The sequence below is a fragment of the Pelodiscus sinensis genome, chromosome 31 (genome assembly GCF_052426305.1).
Source record: "Pelodiscus sinensis isolate ZL-2025 chromosome 31, ASM5242630v1, whole genome shotgun sequence".
NCBI classification, from domain to species: domain Eukaryota; kingdom Metazoa; phylum Chordata; order Testudines; family Trionychidae; genus Pelodiscus; species Pelodiscus sinensis.
The window spans coordinates 5,045,012-5,059,252 of NC_143082.1; the positions used below are offsets into that span (position 1 = coordinate 5,045,012).

General features: G+C 54.8%; 1 protein-coding gene across 3 annotated transcripts in view; it reads left to right on the forward strand.

Moving 5' to 3' along the window:
* LOC102463292 (uncharacterized) overlaps window positions 1-14,241 on the forward strand; it is a 180,374-nt gene that overhangs the window by 115,670 nt on the left and 50,463 nt on the right. For all 3 annotated transcript variants that reach the window (XM_089774814.1, XM_089774815.1, XM_089774816.1), the window contains 11 exons: window positions 846-998; window positions 2,550-2,678; window positions 4,629-4,766; window positions 5,383-5,520; window positions 5,781-5,918; window positions 7,673-7,810; window positions 9,841-9,978; window positions 10,233-10,370; window positions 11,282-11,419; window positions 11,680-11,817; window positions 14,048-14,185. In XM_089774814.1, coding sequence (XP_089630940.1) covers window positions 846-998; window positions 2,550-2,678; window positions 4,629-4,766; window positions 5,383-5,520; window positions 5,781-5,918; window positions 7,673-7,810; window positions 9,841-9,978; window positions 10,233-10,370; window positions 11,282-11,419; window positions 11,680-11,817; window positions 14,048-14,185 — 1,524 coding nt within the window. The remainder of the gene's footprint in view (window positions 1-845; window positions 999-2,549; window positions 2,679-4,628; window positions 4,767-5,382; window positions 5,521-5,780; window positions 5,919-7,672; window positions 7,811-9,840; window positions 9,979-10,232; window positions 10,371-11,281; window positions 11,420-11,679; window positions 11,818-14,047; window positions 14,186-14,241) is intronic.

The following is a 14,241-nucleotide window of genomic DNA, read 5'->3' on the forward strand; positions in this document are numbered from 1 at the left end:
TGAAAGCAGAATTTTGAGCTAGGGGATGGGAACTGGTGGGCATGAAGAAATTCCAAGGGGGGCTCGAGGTAATGCAGTCCCCTCTCCTGGGTCAATCCCCCCCTAAGTTTTGCTGAAAGCTTTTTTTTTTTTTTTTTTTTTTTTTTTTTTGGCCCGTCACTTTTTTTTGTTTTTTGTTTTTTGGCCCGTCACTTTTTTTTTGCTCAAGAAGCTTTGCTGCTGTGTGGGAGGAGGGCGTGAGAGTTTCTCAAAAATCAAAAAGGGGGGCATGCTGCCATAAAGTTTGGGAACCACTGTGCTAGGGGGTTACTGGTCTGACCCAATCTGGCCAACCCTGTGTTCCTCAATGACAGATGTTTTCAGACCTGAATGGTAAATGTTCCATTCATGATATTTATACACTAACTTGTGGTCCATGGGATTTATTAGTTGGGTCCAAATGTAACAGCTACTAGTCTTGGCTGGCAGCTGCACGAGTGACCCTCCATCTCAGAGGGCCAGAGCAACCCATCGCCTCCTGAGGTTCCACCTGCGGCCTCGTGGACCCCCTGTCTGCCCCTCCCCCTGACACCTCTCAGGTACTGAGGCACCAGAGCGCCACACTTACTGCTCCTCCCTCTCCCTCCCAGGGCTGGGAGGCCACAAACAGTTGATGTGCGTTGTCCAGCCTGGTGCACTGATCCGGGAGAGACGTGTGGAGGAGGAGGGAAGACGGGGTCTGTAGGGACGCTGCCCATAGGGGACACACTGGCCCATAGGGGGACACGTAATTCCCACCTATTGGGGGTCACACAAGAACCTTCCTGGGCCAGTAAATGACTCCGGTTCTGTTTGCTCCTGTCCAGATATCGATGAATGTGCCCGGGACCCCACACACTGCGGCCTGAATGCCTCCTGCTGGAACACTGACAAAAGTTTTGTCTGTACATGTGTAAATGGCTACAGCTCTGCCAGACGAGCCTCAGGGAAGCGCGGCATCGCCCCGTTGGACTGCTCAGGTGAGAGCCAGTGGGAAGCCCAAAGGCCTTCTCCCGGCAGGGTCTCTCCTGCTCCAGACAGTCATGGAGCAACTCCCAGCGCACACCAGCCCCTCAGCCTGAGTCTGAAGATGACCCTAATGCGGGGGTTTCCCCAGAAAACTCTCCCCACACAGATATGCACTTTGGCCCAGCTCTGTGTCTAGTGCCCTCTTGGTCCTGGAGGGAGCCAGCACCCCTGGGACCACGGCCGACTCAGTGCAGCCTTTGCTCTCAGGGATGCCCACGGCCGGGCACAAAAGCTCTTTGCTGCTCAATGCCCTGTGCTAAAAACACTCCAGGATGGCTTGTATGGGGATGGCTCCTCACGCAGGGTGAAAGGTGCAGAGTCACTGGGGCCAGGCCCCCGGTGCTGCTGCTCCATCATCTCCCCTGGAACAACAGCGATTTGCCATCAGCCTGGCTGAGACTGAGGCTTTGCCCTGCTCTGACACACCGGGCTGGGGCTGGCGCAGGGCGGAGGGGGGAGGGGCATAAGGAATGAACTAAAGATTGTGATGGACACAAGAATTCGAGCGACAGAGTGAACCAGGTGCACCAATGGGGATGGAGTGTGGATGGAGACCCATGGTGGAGAGGTGTTGAGAAACAGCTGAGCAGCCTCCACTCCCATTGGTTACAGGGGAGGGGCCGGTGCCCTGCCTCTAAGCACGTGGCCCTACAATAATGAGCAAGGAGATCTGGGAGAGAAAATTGCCTCCATGTCACAGCAGGGGAAACCAAGGCATCAGGTGGGGAAAAGACTTGACCAAAGTCGCACAGAATCTGTGCAAGAGCTAGGAGTGGAACCCAGAAGCCCCGACCCCCCCCCTTTTGTTTTTAAGTACTAGACCTCACTCATCTCCTGAAGTGCAGGATAGAACGCAGCAGTCCTGCCTGTGTGCCATCCTGCTAGGACCAGGGCACAACCTTCCTATCCCACCGACAGCAATAGAACCCAGGTGTCCAGATTCCCTCTTCCCCCAACCCCTGGCTCCTTCCTATGCCAGCTCCCAGCCCTCCCTCTCCTCTCAGCGCTGAGAAGGGAACCCAGGCATCCTGGTTCCCACTTTCCAGGCCACTAGCCCTGCTGCCTCTTGGGGATGGGCAGCACACTGCAAACCTTCTGGGAACCATATTCCTGGCACGGTGCCCTCTCTGATGCCAGCTGCTGGCCCTGCCTTCTCCCCTGCCCCCATCCTCCCACCAAGCTAAGCCCCTCTTGTGCACTGCTGGGCTCATCTGAATTCAGTAGAGTGCCCTGAGGACGCCACTTGCACGAACATCCCATGAGGCCACTGTGGCATGAACCCGCAAGCCCTGGGGAGCAGCGCATCACTGACCCAGCAGTGCAGTGCAATGGTGAGAGCCGGTCCAGGCATGGAGCAGAGTGACCAATGCCAATGGTCTCTGGGGCTGATGGAAAGATTCCCACTGGATCCAATGGGGTTTGGGTCAGTGTGAGGGGCCTGAGGCAGTAGAACACTGGTGTCCTAGGGTCACACATGGTCAGTTTGGATTCTGCTCCCCCAGATATTAATGAATGTTCCCGTGACCCATCACCCTGCGGCCCCAACTCCATCTGCATCAACAAGCCAGGCAGTTACACCTGCATGTGCCGACCAGGCTACCGCCAGCGTAGCGCCCCCTTCAGCTGCACAGGTAAGCATCTGACACGGGGGGTGTTTGTGAGACGCTGTGTGAGAGAAGCTAATGCCTGCTGACCAGGTCACCCGCAGTCGACAGCTAGGTTCTGAGCGGCTCTGCCGGCCCACCCTGGATTCTAACTCTCCAAAGCTCTGACAGCTGCAGAGATTTGAGGGGGATGGTAGTGGGGGCTCCTTCCCACCCCACAGGAAGAGCTACAGGAACTGCTGCCTTGCAGCTCTCTTCCTCCGGCACTTTTCTCGTTGAACCCCACCTGCCCTTTGGCCAAGGAGACTCAAATCCTCCGGTGGAGCCTCATTCCCTGCATTAGAGCCAGAACAGACACTGGACTGGTGTCATTAGACACTGAACTCCATGGCTGGTGGTCGGCACAGCATCCCTATACTTATATGGAACATGCTATGGGTGGGAGTCAAAGCCGGGAACTTCGGGCCTGGCCTTGTGACCGTCGTGATGTGGTTTACATGAACCATTTTGGCTTTTTGCTTCTAAATGAGGTTTCATTGGGAAATTTAGCTAAAACCAACCACCCAAATGCAACCCAGCCACAATCGAAAAGAAATGAGAAAACGAAACCTCAAGTTGGGTGGAAGGGTCGATTCCAGATGAACCATTTGGGGTGTTTGTTTCAGTGAGAAAAGTCCCAGAAAATGCAACTTGGGTTGCTCAGGGACAATTTCCTCCTGGCTATTTTTAAGTTGGTTTGGCTGCTGCACTGAAAACATCCAGGATTTGCTCTGCTTTTCCCTGGCCACTGAAGTGTTGATGAGCCAAGACTCCGAACCCCCATCACACTGTACCTGCCTCCTGAGCTAATGCGAGTCTGTTACTGGGAGGCGCCATCAGACCAAAAACCTGTGCGCATGGACCAGGCACCTCGGTCCAGCCCTAGGCAGGCGTGTGGGTGTGTTACTGTGTGGCTGTGATGGGGGCAGAGGGGTGACGTCTGCAGGGTGGCAGGGAGGTGCGACTTGAGCATTCACAAGGGCAACGCAGCGGATGGGCCAGTGCCCTAGAGGTGCCCTGTCCCAGATCCCAGGTGTGCGCTGGGCAGTAGCCTGAGCCACACGATGGCCCCATTGCTTTGTAGCCTGCACAGAGCCGGTGAGCCTGTATCTGCCCAGGCCAGGAATCACAGCGGTAGCTGCAGTGCGGACAAGGCCCCATGCTGGGATGAGGCAGTGCCGCAGACCCCTGTGGTGCTCTATGAACGGAGACCAGCACCTCAGAGGTGCTGAGTGACAGTGGAACAGACTCCACTCCCATTGGTTGCAGGGGGAGCTGTGGGGCTCCGCCCCTCAGTGTGGTCCTACTATAATAGGAAAGCAGAATTGTCTCCCTGCACATCTGGGTAACTGAGGCTTCTGGAAGGGAAAGGACTTGGCAAAGGTCACACGGGGAGTTTGTAGCAGAGCTGGGGACAGAACCCAGGAGTCCTGACTTCACAGTCCCCTGCTTTCATGTCTAGATCCCAGGGGTCCTAGTACCCACTTCCCAGGCCACTAGCACTGGGAGTCATGTTGGAAACCTGCTGGGAGTCATATTCCAGGCATGGTGCCTCTCTGAAACCAGATGCTGGTGTTGCCTTCTCTCCGTCCCTGTCCTCTCATCAAGAGAGGTTGTGCAGAGCTGGGCCCGCCTGTATTACGTGTTGTGCCTTGAGGACGCCACCTGCACAAACACCCAAGGGGCCACTGCTGCCCCTGTAAGCCTGGCTTTGCATCCAGTTCTGGGGAGCAGCACATCACTGACCCAGCAGCGCAGTGCAATGGTGAGAGCCAGTTCAGGCACAGGGCACAGTGACCGCTGCAAAAGGCCCGTGGAGCTGATGGGAAGATTCCCACTGGATCCGATGGAGTTTGGGTCAGTGTGAGGGGCCCCAGGGCAGTAGAACACTGGTGTCCTAGCGTCACACGTGGCCAATCTGGATTCTTCTCCATCCAGATATTGACGAATGTTCCCAAGACCCATCTCCCTGCGGCCCCAACTCCATCTGCATCAACACACCGGGCAGTTACATCTGCAGGTGCTGGGCAGGCTACCTCCCGCCCAGCCAGCCTGGTGCCCGCTTCAGGTGCACAGGTAAGTGTCTGCGTGGGACGCGGGGAAGCTCTGGGTGTGAGAGGCTAATGCTGGATCTCTACTGGCTCCCATGCAGGTGCAGTTCTGCCTGCCCCTCCCCCCAGCCCTTTCTACTTTGTCCTGAGCCCCAGGTGCTACGGCTGCAGCGATTTCGTGAGGGTCCTTCTCACCCAGCCTGACTAGTTAGAGGATCCGCTGCCACACAGGTCACTTCCTCCAGGCCTCTGCTCACTGAACCACACTGCCCTGTGTCCACGCACACCCCCACCTTGCCATGGATTGTCTAGATTGTCTCCCTGCTCATGTGGGGAAACTGAGCCTTCTAGAAGGGAAAGGATTTGGCAAAGGTCACATGAGGTGTCTGTGGCAGAGCTAGGGACAGAAGTCGCAAGTCTTGGCTCCCCAGTCCCCCTGCCAGCCCGTATTCCTTCTCCCTCCCTGCATCCCGTGAGCCATGGTTCCTACTCCCTCGCCCTCCTCCCTGCTAGCCCGGGCTCTTTCTCTCCCCCTAACCGCTCCCTCACCCTCATCAAGCAACAGTAGACACCAGACATGGGTCAGTGTGAGTTGTCTGGGGCAGTAGGACACTGTTGTCAACCTATATTCTTTCACCTAGATATTGATGAATGTTCCCGAAACCCATCGCCCTGCGGCTCCAACTCCATCTGCAGCAACACGCCGGGCAGTTACACCTGCACGTGCCGGGCAGGCTACCTCCGGGGCATCAAGTCCAGCGTCCGCTTCAGCTGCACAGGTAAGCATCTTATACGGGGGATGTGTGTGGGGCTCCGGGTATGAAAGGCTAATGCCTGCTGACCAGGTCACCCCACAATGGAGAGCTAGTAAGAGCCGGGTCAGGCACAAGGCAGAGTGACTGATGCTAAAGGCCTCTGGGGCTGATGGAAAGATTCCCACTGGCTGCAATGGGGTTTGGGTCAGTGTGAGGAGTCCGCGGCCGTAGAACACTGGTGTCCTAGGGTCACACATGGCCAACCTGGATTCTTCCCCCTCCAGATATTGATGAATGTTCCCGAGACCCATCGCCCTGCGGCCCCGACTCCATCTGCATCAACACACCGGGCAGTTACACCTGCAGGTGCTGGGCAGGCTACCTCCCGCCCAGCCAGCCTGGCGCCCCCTTCAGCTGCACAGGTAAGTGTCTGACGTGGGGTGAGGGAAGCTCTGGGTGTCAGAGGCTAATGCTGGATCTCCACTGGCTCCCATGCAAGAGCAGCTCTGCCTGCCCCTCCCCCCCAACTCTTCCTACTTTTGCCTCAGTGCGAAGCACTACGGCTGCAGTCATTTCATAAGGGTCCTTCCCACCCAGCCTGACCAGTTAGAGGATCCGCTGCCACGCAGGTCGCTTCCTCCAGCCCTCTGCTCACTGAACCACACTGCCCTGTGTCCATGGACACCCCCATCTTGCCATGGATCTGGGGAGAGACAACTGCTCGTGTGGGGAAAGTGAGCCTTCTAGAAGGGAAGGGATTTGGTAAAGATCAAATGGCAAATTTGTGGCAGAGTTGGGGAAACAACTCAGGAGTCCTGACTGCCCAGTGCCCTGGCCAGCCCGTATTCCTTTTCCCTCCCTCCGCCTTGCGAGCCAGGATTCAATCGCTCTCCTCCTCCACCTCTTCCCCACCAGCCTGGGCCTTTTCTCTCCCCACAACTCCTCACTCCCTCTCTCCCAGCTAGAGTGCACACCAGGCCTGGGTCTAATCCTGGCATAGGGGTTCTTGCCCGCCCTGGGGCACCGCGTGGGGCACAGTGAGGCACAGGTAGTGCCGTGTGCATGCTGAGCTGCAGGATATTGCAGGCTGCTAATGTGTGGGACTGTGGGGGGCGTGGTCCCGATCTCTCTGTGGTGTGATCCCGCTTGCACTGCTTACTGCCCCAGCCCTGCTTGCAGAGCCCAGGGCTGCCTTCTTAGCTGTGTTTAAAATAGCCATTCCTAGTGTGGACGGGAACCGGCATGGTCGAGCTCAAACTGTGAGAGGAGAGAGGTAAGAGCGAGAGAGAGGGGGAAGGCCGGTAGAACTCTGTCATCCCCCAGAGAAACTTTCTTTAATATATAGAGAGATAAATATTCTGCTAAGCGGTATGGTGAGCTGGAAGGGTTTTTCCTTTTTAAGTTACTAGGTAGAAGAGTCTGCAGGCCCCAGACAGCAGTGGGAGCCTGCACGAAGAGTGGCGATAGGAGTAGGAAGAAGAGAGTGCATGGGCACTAAAGACCGAGAAAAGGAAATATCTCCCCTTACTCCTTCCATCTGCTGCCCATGAACCCAGCAGGCCTTGCGCACCATCCTGCTGGGACCAGTGAAATATTTTCCTACTCCACCACCAGTAATTTGACCCAGGAGTCCGAACTCCCTCTCTCCCGTCTCCTGGCTCCTCCCTGCTCTAGCCCCCAAGCCTCCCTGTCTCCTCACAGAGCAGAGAAGGGAACCCAGGCTCTCATTTTCCCGGGGCGGGGGTGGTGGGTAGGAACCTGCAGGGAGCCATATTCCTGGCATGATGCCCCTTCTGATGCCAGGTGCTGGGCTTATCTGCCCCGCCCCATCCTCCCGCCGAGAGAAGGCTCTGTTGTGCAGAGCTGGGCCCATCTGCATTCAGACGAGTGATGTGAGGATGCCACCTGCACCCACATCCCAGGGGGTCATTGCTGCCCCTGCAAGCCCGGCTTTGCATCCAGTTCTGGGGAGCAGCGCGTCACTGACCCAGCAGCGCAGCACAATGGTGAGAGCCGGTTCATGCACAAGGCAGAGTGAGGGACGCAAAAGGCCCCTGGTGCTGATGGAAAGATTCCCACTGGATCCAGTGGAGTTTGGGTCAGTGTGAGGAGCCTGGGGCAGTAGGACACTGGTGTGCTCAGGTCACACATGGCCAACCTGGATTTTGTCACCTAGATATTGATGAATGTTCCCGCAACCCATCTCCCTGCGGCTCCAACTCCATCTGCAGAAACACGCTGGGCAGTTACACCTGCACGTGCCAGGCAGGCTACCTCCCACCCAGAAAGTCTGGTGTCCGCTTCAGCTGCACAGGTAAGTGTCTGATACAGGGGATGTGTGTGGGGCTCCGGGTATGAAAGGCTAATGCCTGCTGACCAAATCACCCCACAATCGAGAGCTAGGTTCTGAGTGCCTATGCCAGCCCACCTGGATTCTGACTCTTCAAAGCCCCGACAGCTGCAGAGAATTCATCGGGATGGTACCAAGGGCTCCTTCCCACCCCGCAGGAAGAGCTACAGGATCAGCTGCCACGTAGCTCTCTTCCTTCCACCCTCTGCTTGCGAAACCCCACAGTTCCTTTGGCCAGGGACACTCATCCTCGGTGGAGCCTTGTTCTCTGCCTTAGAGTCAGAGCATGCACTGACTGGTGTCATTAGACTCTGAACTCTATAGCCAGCAGTTGGCACAGTGTCCCCGTTCTTACATGTAACACCCAGTGGGAGGGAATTGAACCTGGGAACTTCGGGCCTGGTGTTGTGACATGGTTTATGAACCAATTTGGCTTTTTGTATCAAAATGAGGTTTTGTTGGGAAATTTAGCTGAGTTTGCATTTGATGGAAAAAGGCCAATGACCCCAACTGAAACCAGCCACGATCAAGAGGAAATGGGAAACCGAAACCTCACGTTGGGCGGAAGGTTCAATCCCAGATGGACCCTTTGGTGTGTTTGTTTCCATGAGAAAAGCCCTGAAAAATCCACCTTGGTTTGCCCCAGGGACAATTTCCCCCTGGCTATTATTATCCTGGTTTGGTCTCTGCACTGAAAACATCCGGGATTTGCTCAGCTCTTCCCTGGCCACTGAAAATGATCCAAGACACTCAGCCCTCTGTCACACTGTCCGTGCTGTCTGAACTTATGGGCTGAGTGTGTTACTAGGAGGCAACATCAGACAAAAAACCTCTGTGTGTGGACCAGGCTCCTATGTCCAGCCCATCGAAGGTGCCTGAGTGTGTTATTGTGTGATAAACAGGACTATGTAGCACTTTAAAGACTAACAAAATGGTTTATTAGGTGATGAGCTTTCGTTGGCCAGACCCACTTCCTCAGATCACATTTTTTTGTTTCAGCTAGACTAGACTAACACGGCTACATCTCTATTATTATTGTGTGATGTGATAGGGAGACATCTGCAGGGAGGTGGGAAGTGTGCATCCCACCTCCAGTAGACACACCCTCCCGAGTAGGGCTGAGCAGTCACGGGGCCAAACAGTGGATCAGCTAGTGTCCTAGGCCCTTGTCTCAGATCCCTGTTGTGCACTGGGGAGGAGCTGCAGAGTGGGGCGGGGCAGATTGCAGCTGCAGCTGCAGTGCTCACAGGGTAAGGCAGCACTGCAGCCCACCGTGGTGCGGTGTGAATGGAGACAGTACATGAGGTATGCTGAGGGACAGGTGAACAGCCTACAATCCCATTGGTTGCAGGGGGAGCTCCGCCCCCAGGGTATCGCCCTACAATAATAAGAAATCAGATCTGGAAAAAGAGATTGCCTCCCTGCACATCTGGGAAACTGAGGCCTCTGGACAGGAAAGGACTTGGCAAAGGTCACATGGGGAGTCTGTGGCAGAGCTGGGGTCAGAACCCAGGAGTCCTGACTCCCCAGTCCCCTGTTTTCATCTCTAGATCCCAGGTGTCCTGTCACCCACTTCCCAGGCCACTAGCACTGCTCTCTCTGGGAGGTGAGCAGTATATTGCAAACCTGCTCGAAGCCATATTCCCGTCATGGCGGCCCCCTCCGATGCCAGCTGATAGTGCTGCCTTCTCTCTCCCTGCTCTGTGGTGCAGAGCTGGGCCCCTCTGCATTCAGTGGTGTGCCTATGAGGTCGCCACCTGTACCAGCACCCCAGGAGGCCACTGCAGCCCCTACAAGCCCACATTTGCATCCTGTTCTGGCGAACAGAACGTCACTGACCCAGCAGTGCAGTGCAATGGTGAGAGCCAGTTCAGATACAGGGTGGAGTGACGAATGCAGAAGGCTCCTGGGGCTGAAGGAAAGATGGGGTATGGGTCAGTGTGAGTTGTCTGGGGCAGTAGGACACTGTGGTCAACCTATATTCTCTCACCTAGATATTGATGAATGTTCCCGAAACCCATCGCCCTGCGGCCCCAACTCCATCTGCAGCAACACGCTGGGCAGTTACACCTGCAGGTGCCGGGCAGGCTACGTCCCTCCCAGCAAGTCCAGCTCCCGCTTCAGCTGCACAGGTAAGCGTCTTATATGGGGGATGTGTGTGGGGCTCCGGGTACGAAAGGCCTGCTGACCAGGTCACCCCACAATGGAGAGCTAGTAAGAGCTGGTTCAGGCACAGGGCAGAGTGGCTGATGCAAAAGGCCTCTGGGGCTGATGGAAAGATTCCCACTGGCTGCAATGGGGTTTGGGTCAGCGTGAGGAGCCCAGGGCAGTAGAACACTGGTGTCCTAGTGTCACACGTGGCCAATCTGGATTCTTCCCTCTCCAGATATTGACGAATGTTCCCGAGACCCATCGCCCTGCGGCCCCAACGCCATCTGCACCAACACCCCGGGCAGTTACACCTGCAGGTGCCGGACAGGCTACCTCCCGCCCAGCCAGCCTGGCGCCCCCTTGAGCTGCACAGGTAAGTGTCTGCGTAGGGTGCGGGGAAGCACTGGGTGAAAGGGTGTCTAAACTACATGGCTCCATCGATGGAGCCATGTAGATTAGTCTGATCGGCAAAGGGAAATGAAGCCGCGATTTAAATAATCGCGGCTTCATTTAAATTTACATGGCTGCCGCACTGAGCCGACAAACAGCTGATCAGCTGTTTGTCGGCTCAGCGCGGCAGCCATGTAAATTTAAATGAAGCCGCAATTATTTAAATCGCGGCTTCATTTCCCTTTGCCAAACAAAGAAATCTACATGGCTCCGTCGTCGGAGCCATGTAGTTTAGACGTACCCTAAGAGGCTAATGCTGGATCTCCACTGGCTCCCATGCAGGAGCAGCTCTGCCTGCCCCTCCCCACCACACCTTCCTACTTTGTCCTGAGCCCCAGGTGCTACGGCTGCAGCGATTTCTAAAGGGTCCTTTCCCACCCAGCCTGACTAGTTAGAGGATCCGCTGCCACGCAGGTCACTTCCTCCAGCCATCTGCCCGCTGAACCGCACGGGCCCTGTGTCCACGCACACCCCCACCTTGCCATGGATCTGGGGAGAGAACTAGATTGTCTCCCTGCTCATGTGGGGAAACTGAGCCTTCTTGAAGGGAAAGGATTTGGCAAAGGTCAAAGGGGAGTATGTGGCAGAGCGGGAGACAGAAGTCGGGAGTCTTGGCTCCCCAGTTCCCCTGCCAGCCCGTATTCCTTCTCCCTTTCCCCACCTCCCGGGAGCCATGGTTCCTTCACCTTCGCCCTCCTCCCTGTCAGCCCAGGCTCTTTCTCTCCCGTAGGCGCTCCCTCACCCTCATCAAGCAACAGTAGACACCAGACGTGGGTCAGTGTGAGTTGACTGGGGGAATAGGACACTGTTGTCAACCTATATTCTCTCACCTAGATATTGACGAATGTTCCCGAAACACATCGCCCTGCGGCTCCAACTCCATCTGCAGCAACACGCTGGGCAGTTACACCTGCACGTGCCAGGCAGGCTACCTCTGGCCCAGCAAGTCCAGCTCCCGCTTCAGCTGCACAGGTAAGCATCTTATACGGGGCATGTGTGTGGGGCTCCGGGTACGAAAGGCTAATGCCCGCTAACCAGGTCACCCCACAATGGAGAGCTAGTAAGAGCCGGTTCAGGCACAGGACAGAGTGACCGATGCAAAAGGCCTCTGGGGCTGATGGAAAGATTCCCACTGGCTGCAATGGGGTTTGGGTCAGCGTGAGGAGCCCGGGGCCATAGAACACTGGTGTCCTAGCGTCACACATGGCCAACCTGGATTCTTCCCTCTCCAGATATTGACGAATGTGCCCGAGACCCATCGCCCTGCGGCCCCTACTCCATCTGCACCAACACCCCGGGCAGTTACACCTGCAAGTGCCGGTCAGGCTACCTCCCGCCCAGCCAGCCTGACATCCCCTTCAGCTGCACAGGTAAGTGTCTGCGTCAGGTGCGGGGAAGCTCTGGGTGTAAGAGGCTAATGCTGGATCTCCACTGGCTCCCATGCAGGAGCAGCTCTCCCTGCCCCTCCCCCCCATCCTTTCCTACTTTGTCCTGAGCCCCAGGTGCTACGGCTGCAGCGAGTTCTTGAGGGTCCTTCTCACCCAGCCTGACTAGTTAGAGGATCCGCTGCCACGCAGCTCACTTCCTCCAGCCCTCTGCTCGATGAACCGCATGGCCCCTGTGTCCACGCACACCCCCACCTTGCCATAGACCTGGGGAGAGAACTAGATTGTCTCCCTGCTCATGTGGGGAAACTGAGCCTTCTCGAAGGGAAAGGATTTGGGAAAGGTCATGTGGGGAGTCTGTGGCAGAGCGGGGGACAGAAGTCAGAAGTCTTGGCTCCCCAGTCTCCCTGCCAGCCCGTATTCCTTCTCCCTTTTCCCGCCTCCCACGAGCCATGGTTCCTTCTCCCTCGACCTAAGGATACACAAAGAACAAGTTAAAAATCACTTAGGAAAGTTAGATGTCAGCAAGTCACCAGGTCCTGATGAAATGCATCCCAGGATACTCAAGGAGCTGATAGAGGAGGTATCTGAGCCTTTAGCTATGATCTTTGAAAAATCATGGCAGACAGGGGAGATTCCAGAAGACTGGAAAAGGGCAAATATTGTGCCCATCTATAAAAAGGGGAATAAGAACAACCCAGGAAACTACAGACCGGTCAGTTTAACGTCTGTCCCAGGGAAGATAATGGAGCAGGTAATTAAGGAAATCGTATGCAAACACTTGGAAGGTAATAAAGTGATAGGGAATAGCCAGCATGGGTTTGTGAAGAACAAGTCATGCCAAACTAATCTGATAGCTTTCTTTGATAGGATAACGAGCCTTGTGGATAAGGGAGAAGCGGTGGATGTCATATACCTAGACTTTAGTAAGGCATTTGATATGGTCTCGCATGATATTCTTATTGATAAACTAGGCAAATATAACTTAGATAGGGCCACGATAAGGTGGATGCATTATTGGCTGGATAACCGTAGTCAGAGAGTTGTTGTTAATGGTGCTAAATCCTGCTGGAAAGGGATAACAAGTGGAGTTCCGCAAGGGTCTGTTTTGGGACCCATACTGTTCAATATCTTCATCAATGATGTAGATATTGGGATAGAGAGTACGCTTATTAAGTTTGCAGATGATACCAAACTGGGTGGGGTTGCAACTTCTTTGGAAGATAGGGACATAATTCAAAATGACCTTAGCAAGTTAGAGAAATGGTCAGAGGTAAACAGGATGAGGTTTAATAAAGAGAAATGCAAAGTGCTCCACTTAGGAAGGAACTATCAGTTCCATACATACAAGATGGGAAGCGACTGTCTAGGAAGGAGCATGGCGGAAAGGGATCTAGGGGTCATAGTGGACCACAAGTTGAATATGAGTCAACAGTGTGATGCTGTTGCAAAAAAAGCAAATATGATTCTAGGTTGTATCAACAGGTGTGTTGTAAGCAAAACTCGTGAAGTCATTCTGCCGCTCTACTCTGCACTAGTTAGGCCTCAGCTGGAGTACTGTGTCCAGTTCTGGGCGCCACATTTCAAGAAAGATGTGGAGAAATTGGAAAGGGTACAGAGAAGAGCGACAAGAATGATTAAAGGTTTAGAGAACATGACCTATGAAGCCAGGCTTCATGAACTGGGCTTGTTTAGTTTGGAAAAAAGAAGATTAAGGGGGGACATGATAGCGGTTTTCAAATATCTAAAAGGGTGTCACAAGGAGGAAGGAGAAAATGTGTTCCTCTTGGTTTCTGAGGACAGGACAAGGAGTAATGGGCTTAAAGTGCAGCAGGGGAGGTTTAGATTGGACATGAGGAAAAAATTCCTAACTGTCAGGGTGGTCAAATATTGGAATAAATTGCCAAGGGAGGTGGTGGAATCTCCCTCTCTGGAGATATTTAAGAACAGGTTAGATAGACATCTGTCAGGGATGGTGTAGACGGAGCTTGGTCCTGCCTTGAGGGCGGGGGGTTGAACTCGATGACCTCTCGAGGTCCCTTCCAGTCCTATTATTCTATGATTCTATGACCTTCCCCCTGTCAGCCCAGGCTCTTTCTCTCCCCTAACCGCTCCCTCACCCTCATCTCCAAGCAACAGTAGACACCAGACGTGGGTCAGTGTGAGTTGTCTGGGGCAGTAGAACACTGCTGTCAACCTATATTCTCTCACCTAGATATTGACGAATGTTCCCGAAACCCATCGCCCTGCGGCTCCAACTCCATCTGCAGCAACATGCTGGGCAGTTACACCTGCAGGTGCCAGGCAGGCTACCTCCCACCCAGCCATCCTGGCGTCCCCTTCAGCTGCACAGGTAAGTGTCTTATATGGGGTATGTGTGTGGGGGCTCTGGGTATGAAAGGCTAATGC